General features: G+C 47.7%; 1 protein-coding gene across 5 annotated transcripts in view; it reads right to left on the reverse strand.

The window, feature by feature from the left end:
• The window catches only part of LOC119436369 (alpha-(1,3)-fucosyltransferase 10-like), a 79,621-nt gene extending 58,683 nt beyond the window's left edge, over window positions 1-20,938 (reverse strand). The window contains exons 1-5 of one of the 5 annotated variants that reach the window (XM_049657237.1): window positions 20,793-20,938; window positions 20,682-20,730; window positions 20,215-20,366; window positions 17,710-17,835; window positions 17,332-17,609 (exon numbers count right to left, since the gene is read on the reverse strand). In XM_049657237.1, coding sequence (XP_049513194.1) covers window positions 17,332-17,609; window positions 17,710-17,835; window positions 20,215-20,366; window positions 20,682-20,730; window positions 20,793-20,909 — 722 coding nt within the window. In that variant the 5' untranslated portion in view covers window positions 20,910-20,938. The remainder of the gene's footprint in view (window positions 1-17,331; window positions 17,610-17,709; window positions 17,836-20,214; window positions 20,367-20,681; window positions 20,731-20,792) is intronic. The other 4 variants (XM_049657264.1, XM_049657248.1, XM_049657260.1 and 1 more) reach the window with 4 other exon arrangements.
• Window positions 20,939-22,043: the final 1,105 nt, after the last annotated feature.

Genomic DNA, 22,043 nt, shown 5'->3' on the forward strand with positions numbered 1-22,043 from the left:
AAAACACATTTGCACACCTTGTACAGGTAGGCTTGTGCTGCGTGGCCTGACCATAACTGATTACTCATCCCTGCTTTCTACGAACATGTCGCTTATGGCTGCTGTGTAAACTAATGAAATAAAACAAATGTTTCTGTGTAAATTAATGTTAACTAAGCTACTGCATTATGAATCTAATTAATTTTCCATGTTATTCTATAATTGACGTATCCTGCACTTAAGTGGCCAAAATTGTGTTCGCCTCTGAACGGCCAATTTCCTTCATACACTGATAAGGGATACAATTGCTGTGAATAATTACGCACTTTCAGATAAGCGCCTACTAATTTGCACTAGTTACACGGGTAGCATGTCCACGTCACAATGAAGGCGTACCGCTATGCCACCCCATAGTTATATTGCACGCTGAAGCGTACATATTGTGCTTACATAGAACGATTACTGATGTTACCCAGGAGTACCTGAAACTCCGATGTACCGATTTTCGCTGATGTACCATACGCTGTAGTTCCTCGTGTGCGCCGCATGTATCTGATATAAAAGCTTTAATTAAGGAAAGCTTGAGTACCGCGGCGACATTCGCATCATAAACTGCATTACCACAGCCGGCTATCACATGACCTGCATGTTTCAGCACGCATACTCTGAACGTTATCACGATGGCAGAACAACCTCAACGCAAACTTCCTGAAGTTTGCTGTATAGCGCTTTACTGCAAACGCAGTACCAGCAACAGGATCGCGTTCTATTCATACAAACAACAAACCGACCCCACCCTGAAAAAAAAAAAAAAAAAAACTTTCTCGAGCAAGATGTTGAGAACACTACTATTGCCATTGTTGCAGCTTATGATAAGATTCACAATCCATGTGGCTCTTCGGCGCCGCAAAACTGCAAAACGTAGCATAATTCCATGGCCTGTGCGGAGTTTCGTAGATGGTGGCTCCATCGTATCGTACTAGAAGCGCACCCGATCGCAGCACGAAGGCTACGGACGGAGCGTCTGCTCCGACGCTCCGAACTCCTTGTGAGGTTTCCGGTGCTCGCCGCTAGGTGTTGCATGAATTGCTGGAGTCGCGAATAGGTTGAAATGCCAGCGGTTTATATTTATATGTGCATTCTACATGTGTCTCCTGAACGATCGATGCGCACAGCCACCCCGAACTGTACTCCTTGCTGAAGCGGTCACCTACACTGGTCAGCACTGCAATCGCTTTTGTAAATACATCTTGTAAATAGTCTTCAGTATAATTACTCTGTTAATCGCATACCATTTTGATGGAGGTGTGCTTTCCCTATCCTCACCACAGAGCTCCGCAGCGACCGCAACTTCCACCTAACAGCCATTTCTTTCGATGACGACACCTCGTCTCCACCCACAACTGCAGCTCAAGCAACAACGTACGTCACGCTTTCACATGCCCACGATTCTGGTACATTTTCAGGCCAAGGCCTTCATGTTGAGGACTGCTTGGTATGTATGAGCATGTTAGCCAGCATAAACAGTGCAACCCTACCATAATACTTGTGAATGAAATTTTCTACTTAGGCAGAACACTGTGTTCTGGTTCCAGACACATGAAACGAGCTCTCTATCAGGGATACTATCAAGGAGAAGCTCCGTGACTTCTCATTTGAAAATCCATCTGGTGGGCCAACTCACAGCAAGAAAAGAGCTCACTACCCACATACTGTAATCCACCAAATCGTATGCCTTTAACATACAAGATGTGCTCGCTCTTTTCCGAAAGGTAGATAAAAAATGGCCAAGATTGACAAAGTTGGTAAAAGTTGTCCATCATGGACGACACGTTCAATTTAAGTGCAGCACACCTTAAATTGATGTAGTGGTGGTTACCTTAATGATTAGGTCACTCTGCAATTATGCCACGCAGCAGCGTGGGTCATCCAGAGAAATAGAACAAAAGAATAACATGACTAACATCCGGATTACAAAAATGTTTACTGCTACATTAAGTTTGAGAACACATGGTAACAGATCTTTGACTCGCATACAGTGGCCCAAACTGCCAGGCTACCCCCTGCCAGAGGCAACACTCATCCCTACCACCAATCTACCTCCTCTAATTATTAACCTTGCTTTTCCTCAAGCCACTGCACTAATGAAAGATAAATTTGTGACCCTCATTATGCAATCTTGGGCCATGAAGCTTCCTAAAGAGATCGCAAGAGGACGACAGTGTGGAGCTGGAATCATTTAGCTCCCATAATAAGCACATAGTAAATTGATACTTGACTTGCCCATTATAAATAAACTAATAATGAGCCAGCAACACTCATCACAGTAACTTATTTTTGACAGCAAATTAATTTATTCTAAAGTAAGCACTGAAAACAAATAGCATTGCATAGGGGTCAAAATAAACACTGTCTAATGACTCTGTCACCAACTCACTAACAGTGAAGTATTTTCAAAGCCAATTTGATCCTAGATGATATTGTCACGAGCCTTGAGAAGTAGTATAGAAGGTTTAATAAACCGTAGAGCAGCTGGCTCTTGGAAAACGCGTCCGTTGGGGCTGGCTCGAACAGGGAAGGGCGCGCGGTCTTCTTTGTTCTCTTGGGCTCGACCCACTCTTGCCCTCGACCCTATACCTACAGGTGGAAATATCCCCCCTTCCGAACAAAAGCATCGCCTCGATGCTAAAAAAAAAATAGGCGTAAGAAGAAAAAAAAAAAAGAAGGCCGGCAAGGCGAAAATACACCAAAACAAAAACATAAACGTCACGCTGGCACAGTCAATGAACGCTGAAACAAGCTCACGAAGATAGATGAAAAGCAGGAACAAAGAAGGGCATGAAAGAAAAAACGAAAAGAAAGTTATGGACGCGCAATGTACGGCTTCATGTGCACAACATGAACTATGTCTGAGCTCGGTTGTCTTTGTGTCCTACTCCATGTCTGCGATGTTGTGTCCGGGACAACTTCGTAGTTTATGTCACTGACGCGGCGGAGCACTTTATACGGACCGAAATACCGGCTCAGCAGTTTTTCACAGTGGCCACGACGGCGAACGGGGGTCCACACCCAAACTTGGTCCCCGGGGTTGTAGGACACGTCTCTGTGGCGGATGTTGTAGCGTCATGCGTTTGCCTGCTGCTGCTGGCCGATATGCAGCCGCGTGAGCTGTCGAGCTTCCTCGGCACGCTCTGCAAATTCCTCGGTGTCAGTTGTCAATAGGTCAGCGTCTTGACATGGCAGCATAGCGTCCAGCATCGTCTGGACTTCGCGACCGTAGAGAAAGCGAAAGGGCGTGAAGCGCGGTGTCTCTTGCACGGCGGTGTTATACACGAAGGTCACGTAAGGCAAGATCCGATCCCATGTTTTGTGTTGGACGTCGATGTACATTGCGAGCATGTCTGCGACCGTCTTATTCAGTCGCTCGGTAAGTCCGTTGATCTACGGATGATTCGCGGTCGTCTTGCAGTGCCTGGTGTTGCTTAATTCAAAAACTTCGTCCATAAGCTGCGCTGTGAATGCTGTCCCTCTGTCTGTTATTACAGTGGAGGGAGCACCGTGACGCAAGATGATACGGCGAATAAAGAATTGCGCTACCTTTGAGGCCGTGGCTAGTGGGATCGCCTGTGTATCAGCATAGCATGTTAAATAATCAGTCGCGACGATCACCCATTTGTTGGCATCGGCAGACGGAGGAAACGGTCCGAGAATGTCCATGCCAACTTGGTCGAAAGGCGTGTGAGATGCTTCAATTGGCTGAAGTAACCCAGCCGGTTTAACGGATGGTGTCTTGCGGCGCTGGCATTCACGACAGGCTTTAACGTACTGCTTGATGTTTGCCAAAAGCCCGGGCCAATAGTACATTTCGCTTACTAGTGAGTGTTCGTGAAAAGATAGCCAGATTTCGGTTCGTCATGGCAAGCGAAGAGGACATCGACGCGCATGTCCCTTGGAACCACCAGGAGGTAAGCACAGCTGGTCGAACGGGCATTCTTCTTATACAGCATGTTGTCTCGCAGACAGAAGGACGTCAACGGGACAGATGGCGTGGTATGGTTGTGTCGTGGCCCTCTGAATGATCGATGATTGGTCGAATCTCAGCGTCGTCACGCTGCCGTCTGCTCAATTCCGACGAACTAATGGCGCCCAGGAAGCCGTCATCGTCCTCTGTTTCCTGACTGGTAGGATCAATGGGTGCGCGGGACAGCGTGTCAGCGTCTTCATGCTTAGGGCCAGACTTATAAACGATGGTCATGTCAAATTCCTGTAGCCGCAAGCTCCACCGTGCCAGTCGTCCCTGAAGGGTCGCGCATGCTTGTCAACCAACAGAGGGCATGGTGGTCCGTCACTACTTTGAAGGGACGACCATAGAGATAGAGGTGAAACTTAATGATTTCCTACACGGGCGCGAGGCACTCCTTCTCCGTTGTCGAATAATTCGCCTCGGCACGGACCAGGGAGTGGCTGGCATACGCTATAATTCTTCCACTCCATCTTGAAGATGGACGAGCACTGCGCCAAGGCCAATGCTACTGGCGTCGGTATGCACCTCAGTATCAGCACCATTGTCAGAATGTGCAAGAACGGGTGCTGACTGCAGGCGCTGTCGTAATTCAGCGAAAGCCGCCTCTTGCTCATTATGCCACACAAATGGCGTGTCGTCTCTTGTAAGGCGAGTCAGGGGTTCCGCTATCTTCGAAAAGCCTTTAATAAACCGGCGATAGTAGGCGCACAAACCCAGGAAGCGCCGGACGGCCTTCTTATCGGCAGGACCTGGAAACGCGGCCACAGTGGCAAGCTTGTCTGGATCGGGTCGGACCCTTTGGCGCTTACTACATGCCCGAGGAACTTGAGCTCTTCCTAACCAAAGTGGCACTTTTCGGGCTTAAGTGTGACGTCTGCCGATCGGATGGCTTCTAGCACACTCCGCAGGCGGTGAAGATGCTGTTCAAATGTCTCAGAGAAGATGACCACATCATTTAGGTACACAAGACAGGCCTGCCACTTCAGTCCAGTAAGGACAGTGTCCATCATTCGCTGGAAAGTAGCCGGGGCTGAACACAAGCCAAAAGGAAGCACTCGAAATTGATAGAGACCATCTGCAGTCACGAAGGCTGTTTTCTTGCGGTCGCGTTCATCTACCTCGATTTGTCAGTACCCGGTTTTTAAATTGAGAGAAGAAAAATAGTGGGCACGCCGTAGTCTAACGAGTTGTTGATATGTGGCAGCGGGTTCACGTCCTTTTAAGTCACGTTGTTGAGCTTGCGGTAGTCGACACAGAAGTGTAGCATTCCGTCTTTCTTTTTGACAAGAACGACCGGAGACGACCACAGGCTGCTGGAAGGTTCAATGATGCCATCGTAAAGCATCTCCCGGACTTGCGTACGTATGGCTTCGCATTCTTTAGCCGACACGCGGTAAGGCTGCTGGTGTATCGGGCGTGCGTTTTCGTACGTCATGATCCTGTGTTTAGTGATGGAAGTCTGGCGTACCTTGGAATAATTTGTGAAGCAGGTCCTGAATTCAAGCAAGAGTTTGCGCAGTGCTGTCTGGCTATCGGTGGACAGTTCAGAATTGATGTTGAGATGGCCTAAACACTTTTCTGCTGTCTCCACTACTTCCGACGTGAAACAGTTGTTAACATTTACTACTGCATCTGCAAACGCTAACTAAGTGCCACGGAACAGGTGTTGGTGCTCGTAGCTAAGTTGGTAACAAGCAATTGCGAATGACCAGCACGAAGCTGTATAATACTTCGAGCCACACAAACACCTTGCTTCAGTAGGTGTTCCAAGTTACTTTTAGCCACCACTTGGACATTGCGTAAGCCACAGCATGTGACGTCGACGAGGACACTGGCTCATGGAGGAAGCGTTACACTGTCTGCAGAAACACGAAGTACGTCGCCATGCCGTTGGCCATCTTGCACGTCGCTTGCTCGTTTGGCAGAGAAAGTGATACGACACTCTTGCAGATCGATAATAGCACCGTACTCCTGCAGGAAGTCAACCCCAAGAATAACATCGCGGGAGCATTCGCGTAAGACAAGGCAGCTCGCTACGAATGTAAATCCTTGAATCTCAACTCTAGTCGTGCAGGCACCCAGTGGAGTAACGACGTAGCCGCCAGCCGTCCGAATCTGCGAGCTATGCCAGGGCGTGATTACTTTCTTCAGCTGCGTTGCTATTTTCCTGCTTAATATCGAGTAGTCTGCGCCGGTGTCCACTAAAGCACTAAAGGCGTAACCGTCAATAGTCACTGGTATATCGAGCGAAAGCCGGTCGTCCCGTTCCGCTGCAGGTGATGTCGGATCGGTATCTTTCCGTAACTGCGTCCGTCGGAGGTCTTCAGCACTTCGACTGTCAGCGACCTCAGCCCCAAAGATCGTCTCAGTTTTCCCTGCGGGGACTGGGCGACCACTCGGGAGAATACCGCTGGGACGGAGGTTAAAATCGTCTCGGAGACAGCGATCGCGACTGCTGCCTGGCAGGCGATGGCAAGCGCTGCTGAGAAAGGTAGTCCTGAATGTCCCGGGGTCGCTTGCCGTATCGGGGCGGCGGCAAGTATGCGGAAAAACCGCGAAGCCCAAGGCGCCAGTATGGGCACTGCTGGTACAAGTGGTCAGCTTAACCGCAGTGGAAGCACAGAGGCCGATGATCGGGTGTGCGCCAAACATCCGACTTCCGAGGGGGCGGGTGTCTGTTGTTGATGTAGTGAACCACTTGCTCCGAACAATCGGCAAATGGAGCAGCATGAACAACGGGCGGCGGCGTGTTCCCACGTCGTAGTACGATATTGGCTGCGCCGACTGAAGTGACACCGTATGAGGAGCACGAACGAACAGCGGCGGAGAGGAAGCAGGGTGCTTCAGGGCTTCCGCGTAGGTCGCACGGTAGTATTCAGGAGGTACTGCCGCAGCGTTATCAGGAGGCAAGGTGTCACGGAGTGCCTGGTGCAGTTCGTCCTTGATAACGCTTGCTATGGAGCTTACCATAGCGTGCGGTGTTACGGCGGCCTTTTGCAACTCTTCACGCACTACAGAGCGGATGAGTTCTCGCAGACTGTCACCGTTGCTTCCTATGGCCGTGAAAATGTCAGCAGCAGACATGCTGTTCGCTTGCCGCTCATAGAGGTTCGAGCGATGCAGAAGCATCTTTTCTATGGTCATGGCCTCGGACAAGAACTCCGTGATCATCTTCGGAGGGCTCCGTACGAGGCCAACAAAGAGTTGCTCCCTGACCCCACGCATCAGATGACGTAACTTCTCCTCCATCATTCTTGGATCCGCTCGTCTGAAGAGGAGCGTCATGTCTTCGACGCATGTGGTCACAGTTTCGTTTGGCAACTGGACGCGGGCCTGAATCGCTCGTTCCGCTCGTTCATGGTGATCAGCACTAGTGTAGGTCTCCAAAAGCTGACGACAAAGCTCGCGCCATGACGTTAGTTGCTCCTCGCGGTTCTGCAATCACGTATGCGCCATCCTCCAGGTAGAAGTAGACCATGTCTGAGTTTTTCCATGTCATTCCATTCGTTCACGGAGGCCATACGCTCGAAGTTCGAAGTCGATCATCCAGTCTTCGACGTCTTCGAACACTGTGCCATGAAACGTCTTCGGGACCTGTGGGCTCTCAAGTGTGTACCGGTTCAACATCGTGCTTCCCGTTCCGGTTGGGGCGGTATGAAAGGAAGCGCTGGTCATACCGGTTGATGTGGCGGGAACCGTAGCGTCGACGACTTCTGGGGACAGTCCCCTGATCCTGCGGCTGGCCCGATGCACGGGACGGTCGACAGGCACTGGATTCGTAGCACGGATCCTTGGAGGGGTCTGCAAAATTCGTGAGGACGCGTACCCTGCACCTCCACCAGCTTGTCACGAGGACTGAGAAGTAGTATAGAAGGTTTAATAAACCGTAGAGCTGCTGGCTCTTGGAAAACGCATCCGTTGGGGCCAGCAGGGAAGGGCGCACGGTCTTCTTTGTTCTCTTGGGCTCGACCCACTCTTGCCCTTGACCCACTACCTACAGGTGGCAATATACAGTACATGTAATTTCTGCGATAGTTTGACCACCATGCTGGAGGTTCCCACAGAAACGAATGTCACATTTCCCTCTAATAATTACTGCAGAAGACTATAGTAGCGCTCAGTGTTTTTGGTTTTCATTTGCCTTAAGTTTAGCATACTTTTTCAATTTTTATTTCCAACTGTAAATTATTTTTACGTGAATATATTTTTACAGATGAACTCTCGCTGTTTTTTCTTGGCGGATAATTGTTCGTATCAAGGTTACCCATACTTTTATCGTGATAGCAATTATATGGGCACTCCAGGCAAATTTCTGCCGTCGTCGTCACCATGATGTTCTGTATAAAGTTCAAGTGCGATAACATAACAGCTGTGGGCCCTATGCTGTAGGTGCGAGTGAAAGTTTGCGAGGATGAGCCGAGAAGTATGGTGGCTTGATGTGGCAAGTGTTTTCTCGTGGTCTCATGTGTGCTAGGAGGGTAGGGGGCAGGTTAGTGTGCATCTCCTCTTCTACTCCAGCTGTTATGGCTGAGCGCAACCACACACATTCTATCTTAGAGGCAATCTGTGCTGGGTTCGAACGTTAGCCAGCAAGATATAGCTGATGGCTTCGTGTGCACTGTGTTCTCGCACACCTAATTCACGTTGAAGCGAGAGGTCGCACGAAGGAGAATTAGCTCGCCGCTGCTGCCGCTCTTCATCACGGCAGCGTTCTGACAGCAAGTGTCCGCGGTCATCGAGTCAGACAGGTTCTCGTATTTGCCTTTGCACGCTTGACAACGTGCTTGTTATTTTAGTTAGTAAGCGAATGTTTACAGCAGTTTATGCAGCTGATAAAACAACTAACCTTACTTCATTTGGCTGTCTCACAATTTGCTATCGCAATCAATGCTTTGCCTGTCAGGCAAACTGACTTTTTTCGTTAGTGAATATGTGGTTCACTAATTTTCTTGACACTGAAAGAAGCTGTATAACTGTAGATCACGTTCTTCAATGCCAAAGTTGTACCTGATACACAGAATAACAGCTTTCGAAAAGCATTCTAGCAAGGGCACAACACCACAGCTATGGCAAAACATCTATGGAGGAATTGAGAGTGAGTGCCATTTGATATTCAGACACAAATAGAATAGAAATTCATTTGTAACATTACGTGACTAAAGAGCACCAACAAATAATACTGAAAATATGGCTAGGTAAATACGACCTTGCACTACCATCAGTGAACTTGTCCAGTTCATTCACCATGGCAGCTGGAGCACAAAGACAGCAAGGACCCAGGCTAGGGCTCCCCACTTCCTATGCACATTCTCATTCCCCTCCACACTTCTTGTGTTCGTCGCAGCGGCAGGCAAATCAGATGCAAAAAAAAAAAGCAAAGATTGCTTGGGTGGCAGGCTCTCGTGTGACAGTGACCACACCGGGCTCCTTACATTATAGTGCATGTAGGCTCATCTATGCATGCCTCCCACCTTCTTAGCTCTTTGGCAAATTTGCTTTCAGTTACCCTTATCAGTTAAAACTGCATTAAAAAAAAAAAAATATATATATATATATATATATTGTCACGGGATGTTCTTGCAAGTCCACAGGGCGTCTGACTGATGTACAAGAAGACGGAGCAGTCTCAGCTGGACACCGATCGAGCGCGCACTCCTAGTTCGTCGACTTCCTCTTTCACACTTTACCGTGCCAGTACCGATAATCTCCAGTACAATCACCCCCCGCACAGAAAGAAGCCATCCTGGCGACCTAGGGAAAAGACAGCATCGGCGGGTCGTAACATGGTTTAAGCCGTGCTACATGAACTATTTCGCGCCCTCGGCAACGGCGATCAGAAGACGGCGCGAGCGGCTCGATGACATAGTTCACAGGTGATGCTTGCTGCAGTATGCGGTAGGGACCGTGGTAGTTGGACAAAAACTTAGTGGATTGGCCGGGGGAAGTAGCCGGGACCTGAAGCCAAACAAGCATTCCGGGAGAATAGCGGGCACTAGGAGCGGATGCGGCATGGCGATATTTTTGGCGCCACTGATCTTGGGTGGTGAACGAGCGGACTAGTTGGCGACATTCTTCAGCATAAGCAGCTGCTTCTGAAACAGGTGTCACTTCAGAAGCGTCAGGACGGTAGGTGAGAATGGTGTCCAAGAGGCAGGAAGGTTCTCGGCCATAGAGAAGAAAGAAAGGAGAGAAGCCGGTGGTAGTTTGCGGGGCAGAGTTATAGGCGTAAGTGACAAAAGGAAGAACCCGGTCCCAATTGGAGTGATCGCCAGACACATACATGGCAAGCATGTCGCCAAGCGTACAATTGAAACGTTCCGTCATGCCGTTAGTTTGTGGATGGTAGGCGGAAGCGGTGCGATGAACGATGTTGCACTCCTTTAGCAGGGCCGCGATGACATTGGAGAGAAAGACGCGCCCACGGTCACTTAATAATTCACGTGGAGCACCGTGTCGCAGAATGAGGTTGCGAAGAAGGAAGGAAGCGACGTCTTTCGCGGTGGACGCTGGCAGCGCAGATGTTTCGGCGTACCGTGTGAGGTGGTCTACGGCAACAATGATCCACCGGTTACCGTCCGGAGTGCTTGGAAGAGGGCCGTAAAGATCAATTCCAACACGGTCGAATGGTCGAGCAGGGCAGGGTAAAGGTTGTAGGGGACCTGCAGAACTCTGAGGAGGGGTCTTGCGGCGTTGACACGTTGCACATGAACGGACGTACTGGCGAACGAATCTGTACATGCCTCGCCAGTAGAATCGAAGACGAAGACGGGAATACGTTTTGAAGACGCCGGCGTGGCCACATTGGGGGTCATCGTGGAAAGCGGCGCAGATGTGTGAGCGCAGGTGACTGGGGATAACGAGCAGCCATCGACGGCCGTCGGTGAGGTAATTCCGTCGATACAAAAGGTCGTCGCGGATGGCAAAGTGGTGTGCTTGACGACGCACGGCGCGTGAGAGAGACGCAGGTGAGCGGTGAGACAGGAAGTCCAGCAGTAGAGAGATCCAGGGATCTTTACGCTGCTCGGCCGGCATGTCGTTGAAGCTAAGAGCTGACAAATCGCAGGTGGGAGGCAAGGAGCAAACTGAGGCAGGAGGTAGCGGAGAACGGGATAGGGCGTCGGCATCTGAATGTTTGCGTCCAGAGCGATAAATGACACGTATGTCATACTCTTGAAGCCGTAAGGCCCAACGAGCGAGGCGGCCACTGGGATCTTTCAAGGACGATAACCAGCATAAGGCATGGTGATCAGTGACAACGTCAAACTGACGGCCGTAAAGATAAGTACGAAATTTGCTGATTGCCCAAACAATCGCCAAACATTCTGTTTCCGTCACAGAATAGTTGGATTCTGCCTTCGTTAGGGTGCGGCTGGCATATGCGACAACGTACTCGTCAAAGCCATCTTTGCGTTGGGCGAGAATGGCGCCAAGTCCGACACCGCTAGCATCCGTATGTATCTCAGTAGGCGCATTGGGGTCGAAGTGGCGCAGTACTGGAGGGGACGTGAGGAGCCGGCGGAGCCTCATAAATGATTCGTCACACTCCGAGTTCCAAGCCGACAGGTCCGACGAGCCATGAAGAAGCTGCGTCAAGGGAGCGATGATCGAGGCAAAATTACGAATGAAACGCCGGAAATAGGAAGACAAACCGATGAAGCTCCGTAGTTCCTTTAGAGTAGTGGGCTTGGGGTACTCAGCAACGGCGCGAAGTTTGGCAGGATCAGGCAGAATTCCCTCTTTGGAGACGACGTGGCCTAGGATCGTAAGCTTACGGGCACCAAAATGACATTTTTTCAAATTGAGTTGCAACCCAGCTGACGTGAGACAGGCAAGAACTTGCTCAAGGCGGGCGAGATGCGTATCGAAATCGGTAGAAAAGAGCACAATGTCGTCTAAGTAGCAAAGGCATGTGTGCCATTTAAGACCCCTGAGAATAGCGTCCATCATTCTCTCGAAAGTTGCAGGTGCGTTGCAAAGGCCGAAAGGCATTACATTGAACTCGTATAATCCATCAGGAGTTACAAAAGCCGTTTTTGGGCGGTCGGCTTCAGCCATCGGCACTTGCCAGTACCCGGAGCGCAGATCCAGTGAAGTGAAGAACTCAGCTCCCTGTAGGCAATCCAGGGCGTCGTCGATGCGTGGTAGGGGATAAACATCCTTGCGGGTAATCTTGTTGAGTCGGCGGTAATCGACGCAAAACCTGATTGAGCCATCCTTTTTCCGCACCAGCACGACCGGAGACGCCCAAGGACTGTGGGAGGGCTGGATCACACCTCGTTTCAGCATGTCGTCAACGTGTTCGTCAATGACACGGCGTTCGGCTGCGGAAACACGGTATGGACGTTGGCGCAGCGGAGTATGGTGACCGGTGTCAATACGGTGAACAACCGCTGTCGTGCGCCCCAAGGAAGGTTGGCCGAGGTCGAAAGAAGCACGAAAACGTTCAAGAAGTTCAACAACTTCACTGCGTTGAGTGGGCGTAAGCGCGTCGTCGATGGTATGCAAGAAAACATCGGGGAAACGCGAGGCTGGTGCGGTAGCAGAAGTGATGGCACCGATAGGCAGTGGCGAGCTATCGGAAGAAAGGTCAAATGGACTAATGACGTCAACAGTGTCTAGACGCCCCACACATTCACCGTGTAAGAGAGTTGAAGGACATGGAAATGGATTGCACGCATAAATGGCAGCGGAACCATCGGTGAGTGTGACGACAGCAAATGGGAGTAGAAGGTTCCGTCGACGCGCACAATCTTCAGATGGTGTAAAAAGAGCTGTCGTGGCGGGGGCAGAGTCACAAGAGACGGGCACCAAGGCGGCAGAAAAAGAAGCGATAATGACGTCAGCGGTGACGATCACTTTAGGAGAACGTTTCGGGAGGTCGACGGTAGTGTCACGGAACGGAGACAAAGCCAGTTGCGCGCGAGCGCAGTCGACAACAGCATGATGTGTGGAAAGGAAGTCCCAACCCAGAATAACGTCATGCGAAGCACGGCATAGAACGACGAATTCTACAAAATATAGTTCATCCTGAATCATAACACGAGTCGTACATGCGGCCGAAGGTTTGACTTGCTGCGAGCTTGCCGTGCGTAGGGAAATATCTGGTACAGGAATCGTTACTTTCTTGAGTTTGCGGCAGAGGTCTTCACTTATGACAGAAACGGCAGCCCCCGTATCGACAAGAGCTGTTGTCGCGACGCTTTCCACAAATACGGCGATTTCGTTAGGAGGAGAAAGACGAGGCCTTGAAGATTTCGACGATGGCGCAGTTCTTGCCTCGGGAACTGCGGCTGTCAGTTTTCCTCCTGACCAGGGCTGGAACGGCGAAGCATGGGTGAAAGGGAACGGCGGCGAGGGGAAGGAGACCGACGAGAGTTGAAGGCGGCGCGACGAGAATACAAGTCTGAGGGATCAGGGATAGAACGATGTGAAGGCTCTTGGGGAAGGTAGCCGAGGTTCGGCACGTCACGACGAAAATAATGTCCACGGCGGCGACAGAAACGCGCAACATGTCCCGGAATACCGCACGCAAAACAGATAGGGCGGTTGTCCGGAGTACGCCAAGGGTTAAGAGAAGGTCCGGAAGGCGATAAGGGCACGTGGATCGGGCGTACCGGAAGTGGCGACGAGTAGAAACTAGCGGCGGGTCGGGAGGTAGTAGGCATCGGTCGTGGAGGAGGTCGGCTGAGAGCGGCAGCGTAAGTCAGAGGCGCAGTCACAGGCGGCGGTGGAGAGGGAGGTGGGAGCGCCTCAGAAACTTGTGCTTGGATGACACGACGGAGCGATGGTTCTAGCGTGGAAGCAGGCTCAGCAACACACGCTACAAGAGAGAGCTGGCGAGCCACTTCTTCCCGAATGTATTGTTGAATCTGCGGCAGCAAGCCAGAGTGATCAGCGCCAAGGCATCCAGGCTCCAAGGCCGAGAGGTCCGCGGACTGCACACTGGTGCGACGGGTGGAAAGGCGCTGCTTGCGCAGCTCGTCGAAGCTTTGACAGAGCTCAATTACTTGTGCAACTGTCGTAGGGTTCTTGGCCACGAGCATATGGAAGGCATCGTCGTCTATGCCTTTCATAATGTGCCTTATCTTATCGGCTTCGGTCATGGACGCATTCACGCGCTTACAGAGGTCGATGACGTCCTCAATGTAGCTCGTGAAGGTTTCACCGCTTTGTTGAGCGCGACCACGCAAACGGTGTTCAGCACGGAGTCTGCGCACAGCGGGACGGCCGAAGACCGAAGTGAGGGTCTCGGTGAAAGCTGACCAGGTTCGAAATTCGGCTTCGTGGTTTCTAAACCACAAATGTGCCACATCAGTCAGATAAAAGATAGCGTTGGTCAGCTTGTCGCGATCAGACCACTTGTTATGCGCGCTAACGCGGTCATACTCTGCAAGCCAGTCCTCCACGTCGTGATCGTCGGTGCCGCTGAAGATGGCAGGGTCGCGCTGACGGACCGCACCAGAACACACAACAGCCGGGGGGGCGGGAGCGGATTGCGAAGGGCCGGCGTCGTCGGTCATTGTGGCCGCAGATGGCAACGTACGGCTGCGGAGCTCCAGGTCGGGGAAAACGTTAACCCAGCACTTCCACCAAATGTCACGGGATGTTCTTGCAAGTCCACAGGGCGTCTGACTGATGTACAAGAAGACGGAGCAGTCTCAGCTGGACACCGATCGAGCGCGCACTCCTAGTTCGTCGACTTCCTCTTTCACACTTTACCGTGCCAGTACCGATAATCTCCAGTACAATATATATATATATATTGTGCACTTTATTCTGTTTTTTCTGGTTTAAACCAAAAACACTGCACTCTATATGTCAGACATCCCTTCAAGAAACTGCTATGTACCAAAAGAAACACATTCACATTACACTAAAACAAACTGTTGTTGCAGTGCAAGAAAGTGCACCGAAAAGATTAGCATGAAGAAAAATTATTGTGCTTATTAGTACAGCCTCCTGCATTTTCAGCTATAATGCGCGAGCGTCCATCACGCATCATTTTAGCGCCTTTAAGCGGCGATAGTCAGCGAGACCGGCAGAAGTACTTTCATGTGCACTAAGCACTCTCCTGTGCAAGAGTCGTCTGATGCAATGTTCCCTTCAGGATGACGTACAACCATATTATAGTGTTCTCGTGCGATATAGCTAAAAATGCGGGAAGCTGTACATCAGGGATCTGTGTTTGTAACAAAATTCCGACATTGAAAACAATTTTTTTTCTAGATTTTTATTCAAGTTTACAGAGCCTTAAACTAATAAGGCTGCATTGAAGTTACTCGTCTTAAGCGATTATTTTGAGTTGAAGCTTATTTGAAATACAGTAGACTCCTGTTAAGATGAACTCAAAGGGTCTTTGTCAATGTGTTCATCGCTTCAGTAGTTCATCTTAACAGATTCGATCCACAAAATGACAAAACCACTATTCCTGATGCACCCAAACATTCACAGCACTAAACAATAAATGAAACAGCATTAAAACCAAAAGGTAGATGCAAAAAGAGACATTGATTGAATTTGTAAAATATGAATTATTGTTTTATAGTAGTCTTACTCAAGCGATTGAGTAATTACTTGCTGGTGCTGCAAAAACCTGTATGGTGTCATAAATGTTGACATCTTGCCTAGTTTGCTCAAAAATTTTTCACTGCCATCACAAAGTTGGAAAAAAAAAGCACCAAAGTATTCAGGACATTTTCAGCTGCATCGTGTATGAACACTACAGGTTCTTGTGGCTCCTGAGCAGTAATTACCAGCTAGGAAAGGCACCACGAGAACCTCCTTGATTATTGCTTCTACAGTGCCAATCCTGCAGGCTTCCACATCACCACATAAACACCATTTGCTTCTCTGTAGCTAGCAGAGTCGCCTCCCTTCAAGTCTACCAAACTGGGCCTCTCACTGAATTGAGTAGCTGACACCAATAGCGGCCACAGAAGTTCAGCTTAACTGAATTCACGGTTAATGTTAAGTGGATAATTTTCTGCAATGTGGCTATGGAGAAACCAACGAAATGATCACACACTGCTAACCACATCAGAAAATTTGGCTTAACCAGGTTCATCTTAACGGGAGACTACTGACTGGCAAATCAGTCCTGCAGAAATCTGCAAAGCAGAGGAAGTTTCAGGAAAAGCAAAATTTTTCATCCCTACTGAGAGTAGCTTACTCTCGGGTGGATGAAAATGTTTCTCTTTGATAACATAACCTTACATTTAACAGTTGCACACAGTAGGGTTTTGGACAATATTTCACATACTGTTGTTGTAATTGTTGCCTCCTTGAATTATATCTCTGCATATGGCGAACAGTATTTATTAACTCGGCATGCTGTGCTAAACCATTACAGCATCATGAAATGCGGTTGTAAAAGTGCAAAGCAAGGCCTTTATATTTACTGCGTGGATACAGCGCAGTGCGATTGTTGTCCTGCTATCTCCTTAAAACAGCATTTAATTTTTGCTGTTGTTCCTTCTCACAATAAAATGGTAAAAGAAATACCTCATTATACACACAGGCATGGTGTGTTAGAGCATTGACACTAGATTTATTGCGATAGCAATTATATGAACACTCGAAACGGATTTCTGCCGTCGTCGTGAGGTTCCGTATAAAGTCCAAGGGCGATAAAATCGTAGCCGCGTGCAGTATGTGAGAGTGATCGCGCGCTTTCACGGAGAGCAAACTCACGGCGGAGAGCAAACGCGGCGTATTCCGTCGCGCAAAATGTCGGGGGATGGGAGGGAGGGAGGGGGGGCGACATGCTGCGGCACCAACTGCGTATTTTGCGACCGGGCGTAAGGGGAATTGGCGACAAAATCTCGCACGTGAAAGGAGGAAAGCGGGAAGGCAGTGCGGGAGGGAGGGGGTGCGGCTTCTACCCTGCCAGCAACTGCGTACTTGTACTTTGTGCCTCTGCGGGCGGCCGCGTGCACCATATCTTGAAAGCGATCTGTACACGGCTCCTACCTTTGTGTGCACTGTGCTTTTGCTGCTCAGTTTCCGTTGAAGCGATAGACTGCACGAACCTTCGCTCGCTGCTGCTGCCGTGCTTGCTCACGCCAGCGTTTTAACAGCGGCTGTCTGCGGTCATCGAGTGTGATGTATTCATGTTTGCTTGTACACGCTGACACCATGCAGTTAGTAAGCAAATGTGTCTAAGTTTATACAGCCAATAAAACTACTATCCTTACTCTGTATAGCTCTCTACTAATTCGCTATTGCAAATGATGCTTTGCTTATCAGGCGAAACTGCGACTTTTTCTACTATTTGCATTCCACAAAACAGGCAAAGAAGTTCATGTTGTACAACTTGTTTGTATACTTACTCCTTTGGAAGGTCTTTGTTGTGGAGGCACTTTCCATAAGAGTCAATGCTTATGTAATCCATTAGTTCGGAGACAAATGCATCACGTTCAATAGGTGTGTTGCAGTCTGATTGTACATAGGCAATCAGTGACTGGTTAGCCCACGCTCTTGTTTTAGAGGAGGTCTCAACAAAGAACTCCTTGCTTGTGAGGTCAGAAATATAGTTAAGATATTGCAGTGTCAGAGGAAGGTCAGATTTTCTTCGAAACGTCGAAGTATGATTGAACCAGCGAAGAATCTGAAGCACAAAACAGACATACACAAATGAAAGTAGGCCACAATATGAAACCCTGGTGCTGGATGAGTGCAAAGACTTTGACATGCAGTAGAACCCTTACATTTGACATGCAGAAGATGAAGTTGTTCTTTGGCGATTCTTCATGAAGCAGAGCCCAGTCATGATTCAGTTTTCTAGGCAAAGGCAAGTCCCCTATTTCAAGTTCACTTCCATAAAACATCACGGCCTGTGAAAAGGACACACACCTTGCTACAGTGCCACATTATAAGCAAATATTTATTGTCTTTAATATTCAACTCATGATAATGCAATACAATAGAAGTTTATTCAGAGAAGTAAAAAAAAATTGAAATATTTCAACAATGGTTATCGTTATCTACATCAGAATGGACAAAGTGACAAAAGCTGATGTGAACTACCGTACTTATTAAAGATAGAGAGGCATGACTGCATGTTACTGCCTCCTCCCTAACTTAGGAGCCAAATGAGTATTTAAAAAATATATTCAAATATATAGGATGATCTAAGAGATGGAAAGTAATTTGAAGACAAGTAATCATTGTTTTGGAATGCATTAGTTGAAACATAACAGCCATTGCTGTGTGCTTCCTGTCTCTCTTTTTTTTTTAAATTCTGCAGGCACACACATCACCTTGGAACTTCCCCCTAGTTCACTGAAATGAGCATGTGCATATCGTATCTAACCTTCACTGAACAGAGGGAAGTGGCATAAAGAAGTACCAATGACTGATGGTCGTGTGTCATCTGGTGTTTCTCAGGACAGCGTACTCAGTCCTAGAATATCTTGGAATTAATATTAAGCCAGACTTAACATGGAACCATCACATTAACTTAATTCTGGCTTCAACTAATTGCTGACGCATTATGCTTAAGCGTAACTTAAAGCAGGAGCCTATGCACTTAAGCAAACTATATTCGCCCCAAGAGTGAATATGCTTCTGCTATTTGGGATTCTGACCAAGCATACTTAATGACATCAAATTACTTCAAAATCATGCCGTCTGTCTCATTTTTTTTTCTATTCATGCCACTATAGTGTCAAATCTTTAAAACAATGTGCCAAGTCAACACTGTTATCAAACCGCCGTGAAATCATTTGCCTTTAGCTCTTTCATAATTTATACAAACACACATCACTGCGGGATGACTTTTTCGAACCAACCTCAATCATCTTCCCTCGTCGTGATCATTCATGTAAAGTCAAGCAAATCACTTGTCGCACATCCTCTGTCACCCGTTCATTCATACCTCGAACCACGATTGATTAGAATAATCTACCATCGCACATTGCAAATGAACTTGATATTACTAATTATCAAGAGCTACATGTGCACTCGTGCCATACAGTAGTCAAGTTTAGCCCACGTTTGCATGGATATTTTGGTAATATTTGCATTTATATTTATTTAGGCCGTTATATTGCTCTTACCAATAATATCTATTGTATAATTATATCTCGATATGTTACCCTGCAACTTCTTGTTCTATGGTTTTTCTATTTTTGTACTGGTGAACGATTCAGTGTATGTCCCCACTCCTGTAAGGCCCCCCCCCCCCCCCCCCCTTTAACGGCAATCATAACAAATAAATAAATATATAAATCCGCAAGGTTGCAATTGGTCACATCTACATATGGACCTTCCTTGACCGCAATAATAGATTAGCTGCAATAGTTTATAGAAAAGAAAGGTTGACCTACGTGCAAATAAATATAGCACAAATCTATAAACGATATGATTATTTTAGTCCAATCTATATATATAGTACTTGTAACACTAGCTGCTATAAAAGGCACCCTGCATAATCTGGAACCAAACTGGTGTCGAAGTGCTTTGAATATGGTGGCAACTTTAGGGCAGGGGAAAAAAATGGTTGCTTGCTCATGACTGCAATGTTTGGCCACATGTGTGCAGGAGCAACATCATTCACATAAAAGGGGATGACGGCCGGTACACCCTTGATCTCCTGCTTCGAATGTGAGTGATTCCACTGCACAAAAGTTAAGGAAGATTGTGCGAAAAACATGTCTTCAATCTTGCCCACGTGTATGCCGCAATGGTAATGTGGACTGTGTTGCAGCTGCCACATGGTGAACATGCAGCAAACCAACTACTGGCAAGGCACACATGTCAATTGAACTTGTATGGGGAAGAATAGAAATGAGCATGACTTCAAATTATATGTGCAAGTAAGCTCAATCAGGTATCTCCATTTCTTGTGTGCAATATATCATTGATCTCAAATCACAACTTTCCAACTTGAGTATGCCACATTCATAGATAAGCAATGGGTGTCACTGTCACCATCACTGTCTATTACTCTTAAGCTAAATTTTTGGGCAAGTTCCGTGATACTTTACTACTGCTTTATGCAATATAAAACAAGGAATCAATGTATCCAGCCACAACTCAAGCTTGCATGACCGTAAGAATGAGGTGTTAGTTTGCAGTTTCTAACTACGTTCTAGGAGGCTTTCCGTTTAATTATCAGGTTACAACACGTTTCCAAGTATGGGAATTTTAGTCATGCAATAATGTACACCGTATTCTGTTATCAGAAAGATGCTTGCGGCGGGCGCACTCACTTGCAAGTTCGTATGGTTGAAAAATATCCGGTCTTCCGTAAAGAAGCATCTTTTGTTGCCACATGCCTTCGTATGACCAGCTTGTTTGGTGAATGGTGTCCACCAGAGTATGATCGGCTCAGAAACATTTTCCGGTGATCCCGTGTAATGACCTGGATGTGAGAGTCCAAATCGTTACGTACTTACGTGATTTTCAGGCAGTGCTGTCAAAAGAAAATGAAAAATGCGATTCTTGTTCAAAAGATGACGCTCAATCTTACGCCTCTGCGATATTTGACGTTTTTAATGCTTATTTTACGCCCGCAGGGCGATCACATTTCGAAAGAGCGTGCGGAGTAGAACAGACAGGGCAGTTGAATATTAGTTGTGCAGTTCTCATGAGAGCTCAAGAATCAGATAAAAGAAGGCCCGAACAAATGTGCATGCAAAAAACGCTTCTGATAGCTTCCATGCACGTAGAAACTTACTGTGGTCGGTTCGGTAGTGGCCGTAAAAGAGCGGATCGTTCTCGGCATTCTGTGCGTAAAAATTGGATTGTAGCAAAACCGCTGATCAGCCGCGATGTTGTGATTACTTACCGATATTAGAAAGTAAGAGAAACCGTATGAGAATAAGGCAAGGGCCACTAAAATAAGCGAGATCCGAACCAAAAACCGCCTCGATCTGAACTTGTTGGCTGCGCAGACAGCCACCATTTCTTGACTTACGTGCGCTCGCAGTCGTCTCTAGTCGCTGCAATAAGCTTTCGGTTTCGATTTTCGTCAAGCTGCTTGGTGCTGGAAGAAATCGGAGAACTTTTCAAGAATTTGAGAGGGGGGCACGCACAGCTTCTTTTCGGAATAAGATCACGCGCTTTGGAGAAAGACGGTGAGTGAGACTATTGGAATGAATGCAAAGGTAAAATACCAGAGCCTTTAGGGTGCATTATATGCTGCTGGCAAACATGTTAACTGAGAAACAGAAACGCAGGTCTGCCAGGTCCGCATAACGTCTCGGCGGTCGCAATAAACGGAGTTCGCAAAATAAGTAGCAAAATGTGAATGTTGTTATGAAAAAACGGACAAATATGATACATTTTTTTTTCAGTACTGACGTGGGAACCGCGCTTTCCAGATTTAGAACAGACAAGCTTGTTCATCTGTACGTATGAACACTGGAGGGCTCCATTTATTTATTTATTTATTTATTTATTTATTTATTTATTTATTTATTTATTTATTTATTTATTTATTTTACTTTTGATACTAAGGTACTTTTGCCGTACACCAAAAATTGCACACAGGAGCGTTTTTTCATCCGGCCCTCATCAAAATGTGGCCGCTAGAAATCGAACCCGTGACATTAATTAAGTGGACATTAAATTTTCATTCTCATTGAAATTACACAGAACAGCATATAATTTTCTACAGCGCACAGAGGAGGAATTGGCACCGGTGTCATGGAGTCTAGGTAAATAATGTTCTGATGTTGACGAATAGGAGGGGCGGGAGAGTGAAATTGCTTACAGGCCATGTTTGGGTGCCACAAGTGTCTGTGGTAAAGTGGGCGTACTTTACTTTTTGACGATTTTGACTTGCAGGACGGAGACACGGATCACTCTGGCTCACAACTGAAGCACATTCTGATGTTAACAGCGCAAAACCTTAGACGGGAACACGAGACGAGAAGACGACACCGCGAGCGCTGACTTTCAACAACGTTTATTTGAAGACAACACGACTTGTTTTACATTTGCCCATAGGAATCACACGTGTCACGGACACGTCATTGCACATCACGTGACACACGCACTTCTGCACACTCACGAAAATAAAAGAAAGGTGAAGGAT

Source organism: Dermacentor silvarum, chromosome 1, assembly GCF_013339745.2.
Source record: "Dermacentor silvarum isolate Dsil-2018 chromosome 1, BIME_Dsil_1.4, whole genome shotgun sequence".
Lineage (NCBI taxonomy): Eukaryota > Metazoa > Arthropoda > Arachnida > Ixodida > Ixodidae > Dermacentor > Dermacentor silvarum.